We start from the raw sequence: 24,533 nt of genomic DNA on the forward strand, positions 1-24,533 counted from the left end.
CTAGGTGAAATATATTTGCCAATTCCTGTGACAACACAGAGCTCTGTCACCTGCACAGCACAGAAGTGCTTCCTGATGTTCAGATGGAAATTTTCCTCTTATCTGCACAAAACAGCTGAGTTGGAACTGTTTCTGAAACCATCACAGAAAGACAATCTGCTGCTGGAGCATTTGAGAAATCTCTCTCACCACAACATAGTCCACTATTCCAAAGCCCTGATGTACCACCTCACTTCAGTTACAATACCCAAGTCTGAAAAAGAACTTATTTTTCCAATATAAAACTTTTTTACATAAAAACCCAAAGTGAACATTCACACCTTAACTGGAACCAGTTTACATGAACAAGCATGCAACTGATTCAGGAAAAAAAAAAAAGAAAAAGAAAAAAAGAAAGCATCAGCAGGAAGCTGTGTGCTGCTGTGTGCTATGAGAACACAGCACCTAAAGATATTTTTAGATCAAAAGAAAAAGAAAAGCAAGAAGGTTCTCAGTGCAGATAAAATACAGTAAGTTCCAAGAGTGAGAAAGTTTTAATATGACTGTGCATCCTTCCCCCTCCTCTCAAGATTTGAGATACTAGAATGCAAATTTTTAAAGCATTTTTAAGCTGATTCTCTCTGCCTTCACGTCTCTGAGTACTACTAGCAAAGCAGTATGTATATCAATGCCACTTCACCATCAGAATAGTTTAGCACATCATGGTTTCCATTAGGACAGAGCTGATTTTTCCTTTGTGGTGTCATGTTTTGGCTTGCAGAGAAAAACAATGTTGAGAACACACCAATGTTTCAGTTGCTGCTGAGCAGAGCCATGCAGAGCCAAGGACATTTTGTTTTCCCAGCTTCTCATGGTATCCTGCCAGCAAGTCTGGGGGTGGAGGGGGGTTGGGTACATGGAGCTGGGAGCAGACAGAATCAGGACAGATGACATAAACTGACCAAAGGGATATTCTACATCATATGACATCATGTGAAAAAAAACTATAAAAGAGGAGAGTTGGATGGACCAGCAGGTGCTGCTTGGGGACTCACTGGGCATTGGTCAGAGGGTGGTGAGCAATTGTGTTGCGCATCGTTTGTTGTATATATATATAGAGAGAGAGAGAGATGTATAGATATACATTATATTATCATTACTATTACTCTTTTTCCCCCTTCTTTTTTTTGTCTAAGTAGAGAGTTTTTATCTCAATCCATGAGCTCTACCCACAATAGCACAACACTATTTTGGAATTTGAAAGAGAAACTGAAATAGTTGTGAGAAAACTTAAAATTCAATTTTCCCCTCTCAACCAATACCTCACAATCACCGTCTCACAGCTTGTTGTTCTCAGTGCCATGGCTCAGCCTGCTTTGACCACACTCCTCCATCACTTCCAGAGAAGGACTAGCCTGCCTATGGATGCTCTTTGAACAACAAGGTACTTCATGATCAGCAAGGCAAAGGCTCTCCTTTGCAGAAAGGGGCCTGGATCCCAACTGCCAGAGCCCTGTAGAGCAGCCATGCTTGAGCCTCCTCACGCAGTTCAGGCATCCATGTCACAGCTCCCACCCGTGCAGTGACTCACTTGGATGAGCCAAGCTCTCATGAGAACACAAGAAAGCAGCACATGACACACAAGCATTGCAGAGCAACCTGGGATAATGGACTCTGATATGACAACATAAGAGCTATAGAGATAAAAGAATAACATATCCTGTATGCATTTCTGCGTCTCAGTTTTCTCACCTAAGCAGAGCACTTCTTGGGACTGCCCGGCGTGCTGTAGGTTGCAGATCTTCTACACAGGTCACACCAGCTCCTCTTGAGATGATCAGCATCTTCACCCACCCCAACAAGAGCAAACTCTTCTCTTCCAACCCCCACACTTCCTGTGTATCTTTTTTTCCTTCCCCAACCAAGTCTTCTACCTTAGAGATGAGCACCAGCTCCTATCTCTTTCTGTCCTGCTGAGATAGTTAAGCATCCCTTGCTCTTTCCTCAGGTTCACCAGCTCACTGGTCTACTAGAAAATACTGAGCTCTGGGAAGCTACCACTACATTTGATCTGTGAGGAGGATGTGATGTTTTTAAGCAAACTGTGGGCTCCACCACTCGTTTGTAAACAGTACAAAAATCCCAGCTGAGCTTCTTTTCACTGAATTACAGAATTACAGAACAGCTTCGGTTGGAAGGGATCTCAAGGACTGTCAAGTTCCACCCCCTGCCACAGGCAGGGCTGCCAGCCATTGGATCACATATTAAACCAGTCTGCCCAGGGCCCCATCCAACCTGGCCTTGAACACCTCCAGGGATGGACGGGGCATCCACAGCCTCTCTGAGCAGCCTGTTCCAGCACCTCACCACTCTCTCTGTAAAGAACTTCCCCCTGACATCCCACATAAATCTTCCCTCCGACATCCAACCTACATCTTCCCTCCCTCAACTTCAAACCATTTCCCCTTGTCCTGCTGTTATCAACCCTTTCCAAGAGTTGATTCCCCTCCTGTTTGTAGGCTCCCTTTAGGTACTGAAAGGCTGCAATGAAGTCACCCCGCAGCCTTCCTTTCTCCAGGCTGAACAAGCCCAGCTCCCTCAGCCTGTCTTTGTAGGGGAGGTGCTCCAGCCTTCTGATCATCTTCATGGCTCTCCTTTGGACCCTCTCCAACACTTTCTCAGTAAAAATCTTCTCTCTGACATCCAATCTAAATCTCCCTATTGACGCCATCCCTCGCTCCTGCTTTACCAACCACTCCTCTCAGCTTGGTGCCATCAGCACACTTGCTGAGGATGCACTCCATCCCATCATCCGCATCACCGATAAAGATGTTAAACACTACCGGACCCACGACGGACCTCTGGGGTCCTGCTTAGAAGCTGTACACGTGTGAGAGGTCAGCAGACCGGCACGTGTAAGGCAGAAACGACTTAACCGAGTTTAAAGGAAGCTGGCTGTCTTTCGTGTCCTCAACCCTATAGCAGCCGCCTCGCTCCCGGAACGCGGCGTTCGGGGTGCGGCTTCCGTCAGGAAGGGGACGGTCGGCGCCGAGCGGGGCCGGAAGGGGCGGCTCCGCGCGGCACGGCACGGTACGGCAGGAGCGCGCCCGGCCGGGCGGAGCGGTGAGCGCTGCCATCGAGGCGGGCTCCGCGCTCTCACACGGTCCGCGGGAGGATGAACCTGGAGCGGCTGAGGAAGCGGGTGCGGCACTACATCGACCAGGTGAGGCGCGGGGCGGCGGCAGTTGGGCTGGGGCCTCGCTGAGGCCCGGCGCGGGATAACCCCAGGCTGAGCACTCGGCCCTCAGCTGAGCTGAGCTGGGGCAGCGGGGACCGACTGCAGAACTGCCCCGTCTCACGTTGCTGACCTTGGTGTCCTTCGATGCTGTGGGACTGCCCCTTTCACGCTGATTTTTGAACTTGTGAGGAGCTCAGATGGCATTCACCATTCATTAGGCATTGCATACGTAATCCGACATTAAATGCAAGCAACGTGTAATAGATTTCAAGGTAAGCTAGGTAAACAAATTTCCAGTAAATCATCATAGTAATTTCTATCATTCCTTTACAGCAGCAGTATCAGAGTGCCCTGTTCTGGGCAGACAAAGTGGCTTCATTGTCTCATGGTAAGCATTAGCGTGTTGCCTTGTTCTTCAGTCGCCTCTTTCTGGTTAAGTCTACTTACGTTTCTTTGAATGGCGATAGGGCTTTCATCACAAAAAAGCCTAGGCTACTAGTATTTTATATTATTACGCTTTGCTTCAGCCAGCATGGATAGAAGTGCAGAAGTCTGATCAGCTTTCACTTCAGTTTTCCATTGATCTTTTCAGTAGGAGACAGTTTTGAGTTGTGTTTTGTGTTCCAGCTATTTCCAAGGGCAGGGTAGCTTACAGCTCCAATAGACAGCTGTTTATTGATGTTTTTTTCTCAAATCTATATCACTGTTATCTCCTTCTCGTGCACTTCTGGTAGTTCATTGTATTCGCTCTTTTATGCACTCATGTCTTTAGTTTTGAAATCTAAACTTTTTCCATTTTAACCTTGCAGTGATAGAAAGTTGTTTTTATATACATATTATCCTTTACATCGTGGTGTGCTGGAATAGTGGAAAACCGATATTCTTCTAGTAAATATTCTGTATGAAAATGTTTAAAGATACTGTGTCAATTGATGGTTTATAATTTCCTTTTTATTTTTAAGAGGAACCTCAAGATATCTACTGGTTAGCCCAGTGTCTTTACCTAACAGCTCAATATCATAGGGCAGCACATGCCCTTCGATCTCGTAAATTGGATAAGGTAAGTCGTTTTAGACGAATTACTGCTGTTCCACTTACAAACTAATGTTGTTAACCACAGCAGCTTCTTTGCTGTCAGAGGTTAAGGTCCCCAGGAATATTGATTATAAAACCTACATAATGCAGTTTACCTGCACCAAATACAGCAATACATTTCAGACTAGATATAAGGAAACATTACCATGAGGGAGATAAAGTGCTGGAAGGCTTCCTAGCAACATGGGTGATGACCTGTGCCTGTCAGTGTTCCTGGAGCATTTGGGCAATGCCCTCAGTAACATGCTGTAACTTCTGCTTAGCCGTGAAGTTGTCAGGCAGTTGGTCAGTGATCTTCATAGATCTCTCCCAACATAACTGTTCCATGTATTGGCCCAAGGTGGGTCGCAGATAAGGTAGGGGTCCAAGGATGGAACAGCAGCAGATGCGGAGGGATGGGGTGTCGCTTAAAGTGTAGTTATTTCAGTTGTCCTCTGCTCTGCGAATGAGTGTGGTCAAGAGTGAACACAGTGTCCTTTGAGTATGAGAAGTTACAGACTTAAGTAGTCATTTTGAACAGGAAGATTTTCCTTGGGTGGGAGGGCAGGAGAAGCTGTACAATTGAAAAATGAGAGAGTTCTCTTTCTTTATTACTAACATGAATGCAACTTCTCTTTCAGTTATATGAAGCATGTCGCTACCTTGCGGCTAGATGTCATGTGAGTACACATTTTTTGCCTTTATTGGAAGCAAACTAAATAATAGCTGTGTCTTGGGAAGATTAAATGTGTTTGAGGCTCAACATTCATTGGAATACCAAGTTTAAATTTTGGGACAGTTGATTTCAACTTTTAGCCTTCAGTATGGTTGTTGGAGTATCCATTGTAGTACTGTAGTGCTGAAATCCAATTGACCCTTTGTACAGAAAAGAAAATATTTCTCTAATATTTTGTGGGAAAAGCATGTGAATGATTTTTAATATAAGTCCTGTATTATAAGTGGCTGGTGAAATGGTTTTATTTAATAGATAGTAACAGTAAAATGATGTATGCATGTAAATTCAAATTTGGACATAAACCCTACTGGCAAATACTAGTTGTTATAATCTGTGCCTTTGAAATGTAGCACTAGGTATATTGACACATAATGTACAGATGTTTCATATCCCAACCTTGTTTTTTGCACACACATATTTGTGGCTAGTATGCTGCCAAAGAACATCAACAGGCCTTGGATATCCTTGATATGGAAGAGCCAATCAACAAAAGACTCTTTGAGAAGTACATGAAGGATGAAAGTGGATTGAAAGACTTTACCACAGACTGGGAGATGTCACAATCTTCCGTAAGTGACATTTTAAAAATAACTACTTTTATAACTAAAAAGTGTGTGTGAAGTCAGAAAGTGATTTTGCAGCTGTACGAATTTTGAAGCTGTAGGTGTCTAAGCACTCCTTTCTGCGTAAGGTGGCTTTCAGAAATGCTGAATCATTCCTCTTTCAACCCAAAGTCAGGTGTTGACTTGCATGTATGAAAAAAACTTTAAATCTTCATTTTACAGAAACATCCTGCAAAGTGCCTGCCAGTAATTTACAGAAGGGTGTTCTCAATCTGGCATTGATTTTTAGAGTCTTTTAGCTCTGTAGTGCAGTTTCTGTCTTGGTAATGTAAAATAACATTTCTTTCAGTTGTGCTTCAGGTTCTAAGATGATGATAATGCAGGTTTTCCTCTCCTGTAGGTATTTGTTTTAATGAAAGAATTTCTTCCACGTTGTCACACTTGGAAATGATGTGGCAATTGAGTGAAGTTTTTTGAAGTTAAGTGGACAAAATTCTGTGTAGGCACACAGAGGGGATTCTCTGTGTGTATTTAGAGTTGAAGAGTTTGTTTGTGCAGATGTGAAATGAAGTTCATTAACTGAAACTACAGCAGGGGGGCTGACAAACAGATTTTTTCCCTGAAAAACAGGAGCAGCAAAATGAGTTAAATTGTCAATGTGAACTGATTTTTTTTCTTCCCTTTTCTAATACTGCGTTATGTAAACATTATATTTATTGACTTAACCAGAGGAGGATTAGACTGAATTACTCTGTTGCACCCTAATGGATACATTTAAGCTAGCCAGGCTAACAAAGTTTAAAAAACCAAACAAACAAAAAAACCCAGCTTTGAGTGTTCATTCTTCATCCTTTGGTGTTTTCCCCATTTCGTGGTACTTCTGCCCTAGCATCTAGTTGACTGATTCTTGAACTAAGTTGAGCAATTATTTTGTCTGAAAAATAATGCAGTCAAAAAACTCAACTTCCTCAGCCCTTCTCTTCGTGAATACTTAGGACAATTTAGTTCTCCCCACATTCGTGAGTAGGTTTGGTTTGCCAAAGGAGGGAACTAGTGAGGTTGAAACTGTTACAAGGAATTTACATCAAACTCCTCACTAGGATTGTAGCTTTTTCAAAAGGTACTTATTTGATTGATGTGCACCAATGCTTGTTCTGGACTGAGAGTGAGCTGGGAACAATATTACCCTTTCTTTACCAGCCTCCCAGGTTTTATTGTTGTCAAAACAGCTGTACTCTTTCTAGTATGCAGACTTCTAAGCTGATTTGCCTGGTTAGTGTGACAACATATATGCATAATTCACAACCTTTTTGTAAGTAACTTGATGACAGTTCTGTGGCCTTCTAATTGAGCTGAAGGTTGGAGTTTTGAAAGAACACGTTAGTTATTAGATGCCCTAGCACTTATTTGGTAATAATTATCTTTTCACTACTGTCTGTGTCTTAGATTGAAAAGAAAAATACGTTTACCCAGAGTAGCTGAGTTTGCTGAGTTGGTCTTTTTCATCTTCACTGAAGACATTCTTGTCTTATGAGAAGTGTGTTGTATAAAAGAAAGAGGTGTGGAAGTGTCCATTTCCCTTTGAAGTGTAACAGGAATGTATTTTATCTATTTTACAATTCAGTGGCAGAGGTTGGATGCTCAAATTAGGAAATACAGACTCCTGTCCTCCCTCTACTTGTTTCAAGTGTGTATTTGGCTGTAAATAACCTCAAAATGTATTAATTTGATTCTTAAACTCATAGAAACTTTTATATTTGAAAACAGTGCTAGAATACCAGGTTCCATCATACATGAATGCTTTTTACTTTTCAGGGAGCCCATTTGATTTGTGCTCAAAAGCAAATTGCAAACATTGATTCAGTCTTTGACCTCCAGCCCTGCTTTTCCACCAGATCAAGAGCTCTATATGCCTTTTGAGAGGGAAGATCTATGATGCTTTGGATAATAGAACCCTAGCAACACACAGCTACAAAGAAGCCTTGAAGCTTGACGTTTACTGCTTTGAAGCATTTGATCTTTTAACATCGCACCATATGCTGACTGCACAAGAAGGTCTGGATGGCAGTATTTCTCAAATACAAGTAAAATTTATCTGCTTTCTTAATATGCCATTTTCCTGCATTAAAAAAAAAAAAAAAAAAAAAAAAAAAAAAAAAAGGCAGTACAGAGTTTAAAAGCTGAAGTAAAAGTTGTCCTCAGTTGCTAGGAAAGTACTAGGTGATGATCGTATTAAAAGTTTTTGTTTTGAAACGAATGAAAATTATAAGTTTGAGCAGATTATATTTGAACATTAGTTTTTAGTCTTGCAGTTCTAAGAATTAAAAGGAACAGAGTCACCCAGCTGTCTCATTTGTTAGCTGCAGAAGCTCCCATGCTTTTTGTTCAGCCTGACCAATGCTTTTTCTTGTTTTCAACTTCACAGCCTTTGAATTCACAAAATCCTACTAGTTTTTGCTTGTCTGTTAGTAGGTGTTATTTAATAGAGCATTCTGAGAGGTAAACTGACATATAAAATGAGTTACAGTAATGGTGTGCTATGTCATTAAGTTTCATTTAAAAGTCTAGAAGGAAGTGAGAATTTGATAATTAATTTCCATAACTAATATTCTCTTTTTAATGCATCTGTACTGGTTTTTTGGTTTTTTTTGCATCTGAGTTCTTACTATGTTTGTTCTTGTCATTTTTTCCCTAATGTGACTGTTTTAAATTATTCTTTAATTTCTATAGAAAAGGAACTTCTTGAATCTCTACCTCTTAATAAACAATGTACAGAAGAAGAACAAGAATTGCTGCACTTTTTATTCGAGAATAAATTGAAAAAGGTAAAACCATAAGCTGACTAAAAAGCTGTTCAGTTGTGTTTAAATCTTGACTCCAGGTGAAAATGTTCGTTGTTAGTGTTTTTACTCTGAACTTCAGAAATACGAGTGCTTTGTAGTATTGGTCATTATTTTGTTGTTTTATGATTTATGATGCAGTAGATATCATTTGATGGAAGATGGTATGATAGTTTTATATAATCCCATCTGGTTTAGCTTTATTTCCTGAGAAATGGTTAGGTGAGGAAAAGTACATCAACAATGTAGGCAAAATGTCCATTACCTAAAAATAACAGGTCATAACAACAGCCTTCCAAAATCTTTTTTTTCTGAAGAGAAAGTGAGAGTACTGGAAGCCAGCTTTATCCAAGTCAATATTCATTTGTACAGCTCATACTTCATATATGGACATTATCAAGCATCTATTGTGCTCCAAATGAGCTTTTAAAGTACATTATAAAGAACCATTTTATCCAATACAGATTTGACTCACTTTCAGTTTAAAACGAAGAATGGTAAGCTTTATGTAGCTACGTTCTTTTAGAACTAAATAAATATCTGATATTAGATTGGATTTGCAAGTTGTGTTTCTTTTGTCTTGCAGTATAATAAACCCAGTGAAACACTGATTCCTGAATCAGTAAATGGTCTTCAGGAAAACCTGGATGTAGTAGTGTCTTTAGCTGAAAGACATTATTATAACTGTGACTTCAAGATGTGTTATAAGCGTACTTCACTGTAAGTATACAAAGTAATTTTTTAAGAGTGTTTTTGCAATGTCTTGTGGAATAGTAATTATAACTGGAGCGACTGTTCAATTCATCATAGGATCGTTTGAGTTGGGCCCTTAAAGGCCAAGGGACAGTCTAACTCCCCTGCAGTGAACAAGGACATCTGCAGCTGGATTGGAGTGTGCAGAGCCCTGTCCAGTCGGACCTTGAGTATCTCCAGGGGTGGGACATTCACCACCCCTCTGGGCAACCTGTGCCAGTGCTTCACCACCCTAATCATAAAAAACATCATTTTTTCTTACATCCAATCTAAATCTCTTCTCTTCTAGTTTGAAACCATTTCCCCTTGTCCTAGCACAACAGACCTTGCTATTCTGTCCCTTTCATGCATAAGTTTGATACAGAATTTCAGACAGTTAAAATGGGTAGTTTGTGCCCAGTAGTACGTGCTTCTTCTGTAATCTGTAGCAAAATTATCCAGAGCAAAACTCCAGTTTATCAGCGTTGTGCTGTTTTCTTCTGTTCATTCTGTTCTTTCATGTTATCTGCCTGCTTTTGATCTGGCCTGCAGAACAAACAGATCTGGTTCAGTTGATTAGTTAAAGAGTATGATTTCTCTGGTGGTGAAATTGCCTGTCAGTTGTTACATAGCCAGGGTGTGCACAACTGTTGGGTTGTCAGATGGGTCAGAACAACATGGATTGCTTCTCAACTAACATAACGCTCAATACTTACTTCTGGAGCTATTTCGTCTGCTGACCTCATAAGAAAACTAGTTTTGTGTGTGTACTGCATAGTCTCAGAATATGAGTCTTGTAAAGGTTCAGTTTACAGAACAGTTTTTTCTTATCTCAAACCATCACCGCATAGAGTGTCCTTTAGAAGCCAGTAGAGGCAAGATTTCTGGAAAGGCTGCAGAGAATGCTGACGGCTTTAGTGAGCTTAAACAACTGAGAAAAATTTATTTCTGCTGAAATAAATGACTCCAATGAAGTCACTTAAATCTTTTTTTTTTTTTCCTCTGAAACTTCATTATTGCCACTCCTCTAGCAGAAAGTGGCAGGAGCACGTGACTGTCAAAGAGGAGACCATCACACATTCTAGAGCTTGCAAATGGGAATCTCAGAAGTCTGTAGAATAAAAATGGCTTGAATCTTACAGGGAACCTTTATACTTTTTTGTTTTAATTTGAAATACTTTGAATTATTTTTAAATGTCAACAGAACTCTTAACTATCTGAAGGTGTACGTCTTGGAAAACGGAGTCGCAGCTCTTGTACTTCTGATAGAAGAGATTCTGCAGATTTCAAGGCATTTGCTTCCCTCTGCTTACTTTACCAAATGGCAGTGCTTAGAAAAAGGGTGCAAGCCCACAAGCTGCGTCCTGCACCTAATCCATTTCTGAATGTCACTATAAATAAAAATATTAAAACTGAGCTAACTGTGTTTCCTCTGGCATGCTGCTTAACGTTGTAGAGCCTATTTCCATAAGCTCAGAAAATACAGTAGCGTTACAGGAAAGTTGCTGACAAGCCCGTGGAATTTATAGGACAGAGAACAGTAATATTGTTGTCTGCTAATTAAATCACAGGTGACCTGCAAGCAAACACATACTGTGTTCTCTTGTTGTTGTAGTTATTCTAATTGTATATTCAGCTTGCCAAGATGTTGTGTTAGTCTTGTTAAGTTAAATGAATGGTTATTTTTGTGGTCTTAAACCTTTATTGTGCTGGTAATAGGCACAGTCTAGTTACAAATGGTAGTCTAATGCTGAAAGGGGTAATTAACTGGAACATTACACAATATAAAAGCAGCCTATTTCAAACACGTTAAAGCTTTTGAAATGTGCATTTCAATTTGTTTGTTTGTTTATTTTAGAGTGATGGAAAAGGATCCTTTCCATGCAAACTGTTTACCTGTCCATATAGGGACACTTGTGGAACTTAATAAAGCAAATGGTAAGAACCACAACGTTTAATGACAGTTAAAAGAACACTGCCAGGCTTCAATTTTAAAAAAAGATTTAAAGATGTCAAGAAATTCCCTTAAAAGCCATTTTAAAAATAGCCACTTCTAAAATATGATGTGAAAAATAACGGGTATTTCTCTTCTTATTTGTGATAATGCTTAAGTGGAAAAGAATGGAGTTCTAGAGCTAATGGTGAAGGACGGGGCAAAGAATCTGTACTCACTTGTGATCACAAGTGTCACTGTCTTTCAATTCCTGGGCTACGTACCCAAAAAGTTTGTGAACTCTACTGTTCCACTTTAACTGTTTTATCTTGTTTTCAGTTGTTCTTCTAGAGTATCTAGGTGTAATTTTCTCCAGCAACAAAATACGTTAATTTAAAGTAGGAGGAAATCTTCAGCAGTGTGTATGCTTAGGTGGTGGTGCTTTTTCCATATTAAAAAGCCTCTGTTCTCTTCTTGCTTTTGTTATTGTGAAGGTTTGTTTTTAGTTGAAATAAATCTATAACCAGAAAACACCTTTGAAATTATGAGAATAGCTCACTTGCAGTTGGGATGATTCTGCTCACTTCAAACTGCATATAAACGTGCAAATCAAGTGAAGGCCTTGAAAGTCTTCAATGCCAATTGGAAGATAGAATAAGGAGCTCGTGTGTTTCGCAGTCTCTCTGAGGATAGTGCATTGTAGTACACAAATAGGTCAGTAGGTGTACTGTTATTTCCAGTGTTCAGTTATTTGAAGTCTGCATTGAGAACTTTTCGTAAATAAGCTGGTATTTTTTAAGCCTTTTTTTTTTCATATTTGATATGAATATGATTTCATATTTTTCTGAAACAGAGGAATTGATGCAGAGCACTCAAGTACAGAACTCATCAATTTAAAAACACCACGCTCTGAGGAAACACTTGGTTTATGTACTGTAATGCAATTTCAAAAGGCATTGAAATTGTTATCCTGTGTCTGATTACTTCCTGTAACCTGCGGTCAGTTTTCTAATAGAAATAATTGTAGTTATTCAAAGAAGTAATTGCATGGAATATTTAAGTTGGTTTTGTCATGTCTTTGGCATGTTAGTGCATAGAACACTCATTTTGAAATTGATCTGGCCGATACATTATACCTTTTTAGATGCAGAAAGCTGAACTGTGTTTTACCTTCACACAATAGATTTAAGTGTAGTTCTGCAGGCATTTACTTTGATGTATGGTAGTTACCAAAGTTGTTGCAGGGTTCTTAAGGAGCGAGATGTGTAGCTGCTTGTTTGTGTACTGCAAATATACATTTTGTTTGGTTTATCTAGTTGCAGAAGTGCCTCTGTATCGAGGCAATGTGAAGCACGACCACTAAAACATTTTTGTACATGGTGTATTAATAGCACTAGACATGCTGCATATTCATGTAGGAAGCTAAGAGGCAAGAAACATCTGAATGTTTTAGCATATTTTAATTTTCTTGTTTCTTCTACTTTGCAGAACTCTTCTATCTTTCTCATAAACTGGTGGATTTGTACCCAAATAATCCTGTAAGTTGTTCTAAGCCTCCATTACCAGGTAGTTTTCCTTAAATAGAAGCAAGCAAAAGTGGTAATGGTCAGTTTGAGGTGTGTGTGTGTAAATATAAATATAAATAAATAATGATCAGAACTGAGTAAAATTGTTCACACCTTTTTCTCTGCGTTGTAATTTTCTTATATAGAGATTTCTTGGTGTAAGAGTAGTTGTAAAACATTCAGTGTGAGGATTTCACTTTGAATAATCATTCAAAGTGTATAATAATAATAAATTAAGCCTTTCTGGGCAGTCTGTTTCAGTGTTTGGCTTCATTGTGAAAATTGTTTTCCTTTTATTTAGTCTGAATTCCCCATATTGCAGCTTGTCCGTGCTGCCTCCCATCCTGTCACTGTGCTCCTTGTGAGAAGAGGCTGGCTTTTGTCTTTTGTATTCCCTATCATTAGCTAAAATTGAAGGCAGCAGTTAGCTCTGCACTTAACTTTCTCTTCTTGAGGCTGAACAAACCCATTTAATGATGTACACGTGCCAGCATTCTATCTGCTATACACTGTTCCCCTGTGAAGTATAACCTGCTATGATGTTTCACTGAAATCAGTGTTATGTATCTAATAATTATCTTGATTTGTAATCTGTAGGTGTCGTGGTTTGCAGTAGGTTGCTACTATCTCATGGTTGGCCACAAAAATGAACATGCCAGAAGATACCTCAGGTAAAACTTGTTTTTCTCACTTGCATATCTGTTTCTTATTCGCTAAGTAAATATTTAGTGTTCACAGTTGTTATTATAACTCAGAGTAAGCAGAAGGTTTCATATGGTGGTCAATACTGCAATATTTCTTTTGCTATACCAGAAACAGGGTATAAACAATTTAGACCTGAACCTTCCAGATGATAAAATAATTATTTACAGGCTTACATGGAATCTCTTGTCAGTCACCTTCCTATTATGAGCAGGTGCAGTCCTCACATTCATTCATGCCACCTAGCTAACTATGGCTAGGTAATCCAGCCTCAGCTTTTAGCTTAAGGACACTTGGGCATTCTCCCAGGTCCGGATTTCAAATCTAAAATTGAAGAGTTAAACAGAAAATCCTGCCATTTGGCTATCTGCTTCTCTCTTTGCACTAACAGGCTTGTACTTGTAGGCTGGTCAGCCAGACCACTGCTCTTTCCTGTGATAGATGTGTGTTGATTGTCAACACTGGTTGGAGAGCTGTGAAGTTACAGCATTTGTTTTGATAGTGTAAGCTTAATTGAGATGCCTTGAACCAACCTGCAGTGGATTGGTTTGGTAGTGTACTACTACAAGGCTAGCCTTAACTGTAGGCTAGGCAGTAGTTCATTAGAAAAGTATCTGGAGATACCATGGATAAAAACACAGGCTGCCATCCCATACCATTGTTTTGGAGTCACGGGACATCACAGAACAGGGTAGAAGGCAGATCTGCACTATGCCAGCAATATGTAAGGAAAGGATTGTTCCAACTGCTCTAGATGGAGGTATCTGCATGCTCATCTATTCCTACAGATTTGCGAAAGGGCTCAGCACCAAGTAAGAAAACAAGGTTTTGTCAGAACGTAGCAAAGCTGTATTGTAATGTCAACAAGTCAATGTATGTAAAGAACTTGGGAGGAATATGAGGCATTTGAATTGAATTTAAGAGAATGCAGCAAACAAGAGTTTTGGATGAAGTGGTTCATGGGGCAAGTTTTTTGAAGTGATTTAGGCTGCCTAAGATGTAGGATGGAAAGATGCCAATGTTTTGTGTCAGGTTTTGTCCCAGAAGACCGAGAACTCTTCTCCAGGATCTTCAAGATAATAAGTTTAACTGTGACAAAGCAAGATTTAGACGGAGTGGTTGTTAAGGATGGCTAAGTAACCAAATAGATTACTTCTGAAATACATCGGAAACTTTTAAAAAAGGATATGACATGTCTGTCATTAATTGTTAATTTACGTATATTTTATACGCCGTGTGTCACTACTGACTTTTCCTATATTTTACCCGGTTTGCCTAATGTAATTGTTTCTTTTCAGTAGTGTCAAGTAATTTCTGGTGTCCATGAACAGCAATAGAAATAATACAGGCAATTCTTGAAAATGTTTGATACTAGTAAGTGTTGAACAGTTCAAACTTTTAAAATGACCTTTATTTACATCCAGTCATGAAAGATTATCCTAATAGATACCTAATGTCATATGATGTTGCTTTGTAAGTACTGTCTGAAGCAGATGAAATTCAATTTCAAATGTCTGCTTGTAATCTGCTCTTGTTTTTAGCAAAGCTACTACGCTTGAGAGGACCTACGGACCTGCCTGGATAGCGTACGGGCATTCGTTTGCTGTTGAGAGTGAACATGACCAAGCAATGGCTGCATACTTCACAGCTGCACAGCTCATGAAGGGGTATGTCACAAATGCCATATTCAGAAAAGTTGAAGCTGGTCCCTAAGTAGTAGAGAAAATTGACCTGTGTCTTATGAATTTTTCTTTCTAGGTGTCATTTGCCAATGCTGTATATTGGACTGGAATATGGTTTGACCAACAACTCGAAGCTAGCTGAAAGGTTTTTTAGCCAAGCTTTAAGTATTGCACCTGAAGATCCTTTTGTGATGCATGAAGTTGGAGTGGTTGCATTTCAAAATGGAGAGTAAGCTTACAAAACGAGATAAAATATAATTTTAAGGAAGGATTATTCTGAAATGTGATGTGCTGATATATCTATTAAAGTTCTTACTTTGTATTCTACAGTGTAAAGTATCACCTGGTTAGGTGATATTTATGTTTACCTAAGTTTACCTCGTTTAGGTAATGTAAAGGCTTTTTGAGATTTCAAATATATTCTGAAAAAAATATAACGGATAGAAGTCGTTCGTTGAACATCCTTGGTTTGCTTCTGATTTGTTTTGTTTTTTAACTTTGTCTCGTCAGCCATTAAGATCGTTTGGCAAAATCGCTTCATTTTTAATGATAATTGCATTCATACAACCAAATACGATCAAAGAACTGTTGATTGTAATACAGTTTTCTCATACTGGTAATTAGAACTCTTTGCTAATTCACTTTTCTCTTCTCCCCTATTATTTAGCTGGAAAACTGCAGAAAAGTGGTTTCTCGATGCACTGGAAAAAATCAAAGCTATTGGAAATGAGGTATTTTTCCTCGTAATACACGTGATCATAAATCCATGCAACTCCAGGAAGTTTTTTTTATTAAGGCAAAAGCAATGCAATAGAATGACTTCAAAGTCTGGACCAACTCACTGTAATTATGTGTTCAGTTTTACAGATGAAAGTCATCATGTGTTATTTTCAATGCTACTGGAAATGGCCAAAAGTATGTTTTAATTTGAAATTAAAAACAAATGATAACAAAAGCAGAACAAAACTGTAAGTGTTGATTGGGAAGCATGGAACCCAGGTTGCATTCTTAGTCTTAGGTATTAGTAAATGAATGGTTTTTGGCCTGAAGGTAGAATTGGGTACGTGTGTGGAAGATAGCTTCTACCATGTGGAACTGCGTTCTTGAATCACTTCCACTTTTGTTTGGAAGTCTGTAGGTGTGGATTTTTTTTTCTTTCTACCAGATGGAGACAGTGTGGGAGTGGGTCCAGGGATGCTTAACTAACTTCCTGAAAGTTAGCTGAGCTGTGAACTTACAGATAGCTTTCTAATGATTTTTAGCTGAAATTTATTTAACGAGGACACTACCTCATGCTGCAGTACTTGTTAGCAGTGTATCTCCTACCAAGATAACAACCTTGCTTCTGGAGAACAGCGAACCTCTGACAATTAGAAAGCACTGAAAAACCACAGTCCTATCTATGTGGACAAGACGTGGATTTATTAAAACAAACCGGACAAATGCTAACTTATAAACTCTCTAATGTGTAAATAGATTTGTTTTATTTTAGTTATGGTTGTACTGTTGTACGTGCAAAAGCCACAGACTGTAGATCAGGCTTAAATTTATGCAGAAGCCTCAATTCTTTTGTGTGGCATTTTTTCTTCTTTATAGAAGTACTAAATGTTATGTGCAGAAGCACACACATGGAATTTCAGAATTTTAGAATTAGAGTAGGAAGCACCTAAAAGAACTAGAGATACTATTCTATTAAATTGAAAATTCTTAATGTGATCAAGTCAAATAAATGACTTTTCAATTTCAGTGAAGATTGTTTTAAGGATTTTGTTGTATTGGATATTTTTCTGTGTGTTTTATAAATGAGCTCATTTATTTAGAGCAGATGAAGTTAGACTATGGAGAAGAGAGTAGAAAGACCTGCAGCACTTATGATTTTTTTTTTTTTTTAATATGAATATCTAATTTGTGAGTCTTAATTCTCCTAGGCTTTGAGACCTTGAAGTATGACTTCTTGTTAAGTAGAAAACAAACTTTGTTTAGTTTGTATTAAAGTGTCAGCGATACTAAAACTTGAAAGAAATGTAATTGGGTTTGGGGAGTCAGTAGTTGAAAACAGGTTTATTTTGAGTTTAAATACATTATTGAAACAACTGAATATTTTTGTGAAGTTCTTCTTGGTTGTGATTGAATTGTTTCATTTGTTATGGGGTGTGGGTTTTTTGTGTGTTGTTTAAGTAGTCCTGTAAGATTTATTTACAATCTAGCAAGCTGCAGTTACTTGAATTGTTGATTATTTTGCAGATAACAGTTGATAAGTGGGAGCCTTTACTGAACAACTTAGGACACGTCTGCCGAAAACTGAAGTAAGTAGATATCACAGGAGCTTCAACTATCTCTAATACTACAGAAAATGTGTTTTTCTGGGCCTCCTTGTTTTCATCAGGATTTTATACCACATGAGGGCAATGTAGAAGCACCTTATAAGAAAAGCCAGGTTCCCTAGATCCGTGTGTAAAATAAATACGCAGATTGCTCCTTATGGACAGTCTTTCACGTGCAAGTTAAAGTACTTAATGTGAAAGCCTTTCCTGAGCTGTTGGTTCTTAAATAGAAAGCTGGTCATAGGCTTTTAGCTCTTCAGATGGGTCTGAAAGCAAATGAGCTACTGTCACAATCCTGACATGCTTGACTATGTCCAGTGAATTAATTCAGCACAAAACCACCTTTTATGCTATTCATTGCTTGGATCAGTGCTTAAGCTTCTATTTTATTACTTTAGCTCAGTGTTCAGTGACCTTAACAATAAAATGTTATTCTATGGCTTTTAAGGACAGCACTGCTTCATGTTTCATTTCATATCTGCATCTCTGAGAAGAGAAAAAGGAAGTGCGAAGTACATATGAAAGCTTTAGTGGTTTTAACGCTGATAAATGTTTTCTCTTACTTTAATTTTAACAAGTGTTGTCTTATGTTTAACCAGCACCATATATTTTTTAATGCTGTGGTTTTAACTGCAGTTCGTGTTAGTAAGATGCCAATGAGAAGATTCCAGTTAGATATAAGCTGTATGTCTGCTTTAGCTTTGATAGTAATGGTTTTGTGTTAGAACTGCAATTATTCGTCATTTTTGTTGGGAAATACTGATGTATAATAGTTACCTGCTCTCACAAAATCAAAGAAAAAATGTGTTTTGGTTTTTCAAATAATTCAGTTATAATTCCTTTTGTCTTTTTTAATTTCTTGCAGTAACTTAGTTACTGATTACATCCTATTCAGGGCGACTTGCATTTTACTATTTGTTCAGGTTCAGAAAGCCAATCCAGTGTATTTCCGCATCCTTGTAAACTGCCTTTCAGTAAGATGAGAGTTTAGGCAGCTGCACGTACATTTTGACAAGGTAGAATGTCCGTGTCTGAAAATCTGACTGGTCTGTGTAGTTGAAATTTGAAAACAGCACATTAAAATAGAGTGGTAGGTAGTCAGACAGGTCAATAGTGTACTGAAACTAACATTTGAAGCTATGTGAAAGTTTTGTGCAACAGGAAAGCAGCTGCAAATTTTTATGCCTTGATTTATGTCTTTAACAACATTATGTATTGATGTTTGCTTAATTTCATTACAGCTAGAGACATTAAAATTTCTTTCGAATAGACAATTGCTGTCTTTATTTTTGCCAGCTTGGTACCATAGGATGCTAAATGTGACACTTGAAATTTTGCAGAGTAGCACCAATAACGTACACTTAATCCTTAGTTTGTAAAAAAGCAAATGCAATAAGCAGTCTATGTAAGAGAGAATTTTCAAAGAAAGCATGGCTCACTTGAAAGAAATTGTGACTAGGTGTGAATCTTGCTGTTCTAATGAAAACAGTGTCAAAGTGGAAGTAAGAAAAGTCCTGTATGCAGCACTAAAGGGTTGTGAAATTTCTGCTTGGAGAGCTTCTCTCATTTTGAACAATGAGTGATTCAGTCTCATTGCTCCTTTACTCCCCTGGGAAGAAAAATGAGAGCTACAGAAAGAAACCTAATTTTGCAGTGAGCAGCATTAAATATCTAAAGAAATTTACCATATCTAATGACTAGAATTTTCTCCAAATGGGACCTACCTGCAGACAGCTATTGCGCTACATAAAGGGAACAGTGATTTCTCAATTATGCCGAGGAAGAAAATTATCAACATCTGTGACTCTTGTGTGCTTTTTATGTTAAGAAAACAAATCAAAAACTTCAAAGTTCTTGACAGGATTGTCTGTCTCAGAGGTAAGGAAATTATCAACAGAATACTATAACAACATCTTCCACTCTGAAGCTTGCTAATAGATATTCTGTATTTAACCCCATCAGGAAGTACGAAGAAGCACTGGAATACCATCGCCAGGCTCTAGTACTGATTCCTCAAAATGCTTCAACTTACTCTGCCATTGGCTACATACACAGTCTAATGGGCAATTTTGAAAGTGCAATTGACTATTTTCATACGGTATGTATACTTAAAGTGCTGGTCGCTGAGTCTGTATTTACCATTTCATTTGGTTTTGATTTTGGAACAGATTGAATGTTTTATCCAACCCCCAAATTATTGTCTATTTTATTTTATTTTATTTTATTTTTAAGAAGTCTTCCCTAGTTTTCTATGAGTTAAGTCTAATAATTATTTTTTTAAAGCCACTTTTTTAAACTCTGTTGGTGGATCCTTCTTGCAAACCAACTGAATTATCCTACACATTATGTGTACATTAACAACTTCCACAGCTGAAATGGTTTGAAGTAATTCCAACCTATGCTTCAAAGAAATTCTGCACTAAGTGTAGGTTTTAAAAATAGGCTGCTTTCTGTTGTCATGGCTTTATCTGGATGTGTTTAAAAACTGGATGTGGTGCTCAGGGACATGATTTAGCAGAGGGTTGTTAGAGTTAGGGTAGGATGGTTAGCTTGTGGTTGGACTCCATGATCTTTAAGGTCTTTTCCAACCCAAACAATTCTATGATTCTGTGATTGTATTTTATTATTTCCAGGACAGTTTTTGGATATTTCATGTCTTCACTGAGTAACAGTGAATTTCAATGAGTGCTAGATTTTTCAGCATTCAGGTTGATAGGGTTGAGAATTTAGCTGCAGTTATATGTACTTAGAAGTATCATGTAAATTTAATTGTAATTACTTAAGTATGTCTCAGTCTATTTCATTATCAGTTGTAGTTTAGCTATGTAAAATTAAGTTTCTCGCAGCTTTTAGAATTATTTTGTTAGTGTATCTTCATGGCTTATGAGTGATTCTCTGTCTGGATACATTTCCATTTCTAGTTGTATTTTTGTGGTTTGCTTTCTTAAGTCAGTTCATATGAAAATATTTTGGTTGCACGGTATTTTGCTTTTACAGCAGGGACTACTTTGATCACATTGTCAACCAACAAACTCAGAATAGCGGACTTAACATGCGAATGGTTTTCTATGCAGCTCAAGACTTTTTCCTGTTTTGATTTTATTTTATTGTTTTATTTTTTTTAATAGGCCCTTGGACTTAGGAGGGATGACACGTTTTCAGTCACAATGCTCGGACACTGCATAGAAATGTATATTGGTGATTCTGAAGCTTACATTGGTAAGTCAATTGAATCCTTGGAGAGAGATCTTGCATCAAAAAAAGATTGTCTACTGTCATCCTGCTTTTCCAGCAAATTTTTCACACAATTAAAGCAGATGTTTCTTCTCAATATTGTCAGTTAATACATCTGGAAGAACGATGCAGCTGTGTTAAATACCTTACATGCATCATGGGTTGTATCAACTTTAAACAATGAAGAAACCCTCATAGAAAGCTGGGAAGGGAATTGGCAGCTGCTTCTAGCAATAGACTTTGAATCTGAATTTTACTGTGTGTGTGTAGGTAGGTGGGTAGGTAGGTAGTAGGCTGCTAGATTTTTGTCAGACCAACACTTAAACTTTAGTTATTAAGCATTGACAACACCTTGGTCTGAATACACAGAGAACCAGAGTCGTTTCTGGATATTGTTTCGTGATATGTTTTGGGAATGTTTGTTAGGGATAAACTGATGGTTTGTTTTCCTATTTTCCTAGGAACAGAGATCAAAGACAAACTAAGATGTTATGACTTTGATGTACACACAATGAAGACCTTAAAGAACATTATTTCACCTGCCTGGGATTTCAGAGAATTTGACATAGAAAGACAGACTCTGGATGAGAGTGGTATAGTAACGTTAGAGACATCACATCAAAGGACAAATACTGATACCAGCCGTCCATTGGAAGAAACATTTGAGATAGAAATGAATGAAAGCGATATGATGCTAGAAACATCAATGTCAGACCACAGTACGTGACCATAAATTCTGATAGTGGGCACATTTTGTCTAAGTATTTGTTTTAGTGTTTTTGTTATGGTGTTATACTTTCAGGAATTTGCTATTTTTATATGAATTCATACTACTATGCTGTATTTAACACCACAGAAATAATGCTTGCCTTAAGGATGATTAAAAAAATACATGAGGGACTATTTCCAATTTTATTATTTCTACAAAGTTAATCATATGTGATAAAGTAAAAACAAATAAATAAATGCACATTATGTTTTTAAAACTGTTTACTGATCCTTGTGTCTGCCATCAGTAAGACTGTGAAGGTTTAAAAATAATACCTAACATGGAAGAGTTTACAGTATTGCCAAATGGATTAGCCAAGGTCTAACACAGTATTATTGTAGCTTCTGAGTTTTCATCCCGTCTGTGAGGAATGCTTTCTTAGTAAATAGACCAAAAAATCCATGAGGTTTTACACTTGCTACTTCATATATTTCTTCACAGAGTGATTTCAGTGGATTCCCATCACTTGACTCTAATTGGACGTGCATTAAATTGATGACAAAGCATGTTACTTTGTTATGCCTTGTCTGAATTATTGTTGGCTTCTTTGTTGTTATTCTATATTGTGCTACTGAGAGGTCGTGTGAGAACTGTTTCTGGTAAGCTGATGGGACAACAATATGAATGGCGAAAATACCAAGGTAAATTGGTGTTTCCTGCAATGAATGATACCTGAGCTATTTTTCAGTAGTGTAATAATAAAGTTGCAAGCCACAGTGTACTTCTGTAGAAAATGCAGTCATTCTCTTTACACACAGTTGTTTTGCCAAGGCAAAGGATAAAGTGAATAATATAAAACTTTTACAAGTCTCTAGAGTGGTGTTTTTAAATGCCATTGGCTCACTGAAAAACTATGAATTAAAGCATATGTTTCTGTAGAGAAGCAATGATTTGTCCATCCACTGAACAGAATTGGGTCTGTCTGCCTTCTTAGTATGAATGTTGAATGTATTTTGTGTAAATAGCTCCTTTCCCTTTGTGCCTGTTTCACCTATGTCACTACGGTGGGCTTAAAATTAAAAACATAATGCTACAAGCTGTCATAATTTTTTCTTCCGTGACTTCTTGCTGGATTTTGACATTTAATGTTAAGAAAAGATTCTCTGAGGTTAATAGTCCAGGCTTCAGTAATAAGTATTTCAGTGCTCAAAAGCTAGCTTTTTCTGTAGATAAGGATTATTCATTAAGTTAAAAAAAAGAAAACAAACAAACAAACAAAAAAAAAAACCAACAACAAAGCTAATTTATCTTTTAGCAAAATAGAATGATTGGTCTAAAATACAATTTTTATACCGTATTTCACTGCATTCATGTTGGCATTTAAACAATCATTTTTCAGTTCTATCTTTAGCACAAAACATGTGTGTGATACAATTTTCATCTGCTTTATTAGGACAGGGTTTAAAAAACAAGTGGCATACTAGTGCAAGTCATTCAATATTTCCTATACTAATTTTTATTGATGCTTTGCATAAATAAGAAGAGACAAGGGATGAGCCCAAGTATATACATATATATTGAAATCTTCCTTTTTTCTTGTTTTTTGGTAGTCTATCTTATTTCATTAGTAGTCTTGATATGATAAAATGATAATACATTTGTTTATTTTTAATCTACAGTAGGTAAATCTAAGATTCTAGTCATGCGTCCCAGAAAGGAGTTTCTACATACATGTTGGCTAAATACTCCAGCAAATCTGGCCTCTTGCTAATGTCAGCCATGGACGTCTGTGGATTTTTTTCTTTTTTTCCTATGTTGCTGCTGTTTTCATTGACTAAGTAGTCTTAAAAATTGATAATATTTGGTATCAGTTCTGATCTGATGGTGTGTTGGTTCTGATGGCAATCCTGCTTAGTTGTAGTCCTCCACTGGATCCAATTGCTGAGAGCAATTGGCTTGCCCCTTAGCCACTTCCAGAGCTGTTGTAATACAAATTTGTATGCTTAGGGTGTAAATCAGGTATGGGAACTGGCCTAGCACTTAAAAAGCTTTTCTCTGTCTGATCTCTCAGGTTGAAAAATTGTGAACTGCTGTGTAAAAGTCATCAGTGGGGCTGAGTGGAGAGAAAAGGGAGGGTACAGAAAACTGCTCTTGCTCTAAAGGCAATGTGTCATGACCCTTCAATTCTGCAGCTATCTGCTGAAGTTTTTTGGCTGGTTGTTGCTAGCCCTTCTTTATTGCCACTAAAAGTTACCTAGAAGGAAAGATTTTCAAAATGTCTTAGACTGTGAATGATTTTTCCTGGGCAACATTAGAGGAATTCTTGATGAAGCCTGGTTTGGCTTCCAGTTCTTCAGGCAGATACAATTAGGTTAGTGCTTGTTAAGCTAATGTTGTGCATGCCTCAGAGAGGACTTCAGGAAAAGCTTCTTTCCTTATTTCTGTTCACTGCTCGTGTTCTGTCCGAATCTTCATCTTTACACCTGCAGCTCCTGCTGTGCCTCCCAGTACCTGTCCTGCTCCAGCCTATGATTAACATGCCTGCTAAAGCAACGTCTTACACATAACCTGCTCTCTAGCAACCCTAACCCACTGTGGGGGGACACTGCTGTTGTCTTCAAGGTTTTCATGATTTGAAAACTCATGGACACAGGACCTGCAAGCTGATGCAAGAAACAACTGTCCCTTTCCTCACGGTGTGGCATACCCAGCACCTGGCTAGCTTTCAGCCCTAGCCCACCAGGCCAAAGGGGAATGGTTTGAAACTAAGATTCAGATTAGATGTCAGGGGTACATTTCTCAGTGAGAGGGCAGTGAGGCAGTGGCACAGCTGCCCAGAGAAGCTGTGGTGCCTCATCCCTGGAGGTGGTCAAGGCCAGGTTGAGTGCGACTCCGTGCAGCCTGAGTTGGTGGAGGGCAGCCCACGGCAGGCTCGGCTTTGAGGTTCCTTCAAAACCAAACCGTTCTGTGATTCAATGACTGCTGCTCCCATCCTGCCACAGGAGACGTGGCTGAGGCTGTGGCAGGGAGGGCAGAGCCAAGTGTCCGCTGTCTACTAGGCAATTGGGCTCGCGGACCACGATAGGACGGTTCTTCAATTGCCTTTTCCATGCACACAATGGAGGCCCTGCGGGATTCCTGAAAGCACCTCTCCTCAGAACATCCAGCAGAGAGGAGGGGGATGAGAACAACGATGGCGACGCACAAGGGCGAGGACAGCCC

At 38.4% G+C, this 24,533-nt stretch overlaps 1 protein-coding gene across 2 annotated transcripts; it reads left to right on the forward strand.

The window, feature by feature from the left end:
• Positions 1–3,154: 3,154 nt before the first annotated feature.
• CDC16 (cell division cycle 16) lies at positions 3,155–21,329 on the forward strand (the record flags this gene model as incomplete). Of its 2 annotated transcripts, XM_079542430.1 has the most annotated exons (18): positions 3,155–3,202; positions 3,551–3,605; positions 4,180–4,277; positions 4,933–4,971; positions 5,456–5,596; positions 7,486–7,645; positions 8,321–8,415; positions 9,017–9,150; positions 11,021–11,100; positions 12,584–12,633; positions 13,258–13,331; positions 14,904–15,029; positions 15,121–15,273; positions 15,712–15,775; positions 17,289–17,350; positions 19,331–19,466; positions 20,497–20,587; positions 21,064–21,329. In XM_079542430.1, 18 exons carry the CDS (start codon positions 3,155–3,157, stop codon positions 21,327–21,329), a joined length of 1,872 nt encoding a protein of 623 aa, XP_079398556.1. The 2 variants fall into 2 exon arrangements, with proteins under 2 accessions (XP_079398556.1, XP_079398557.1); XM_079542431.1 differs by lacking the exon at positions 15,121–15,273.
• Between the last annotated feature and the right edge of the window lie 3,204 nt (positions 21,330–24,533).

Source organism: Tetrao urogallus (assembly GCF_951394365.1).
Source record: "Tetrao urogallus genome assembly, chromosome: 1".
NCBI classification, from domain to species: Eukaryota; Metazoa; Chordata; class Aves; order Galliformes; family Phasianidae; genus Tetrao; species Tetrao urogallus.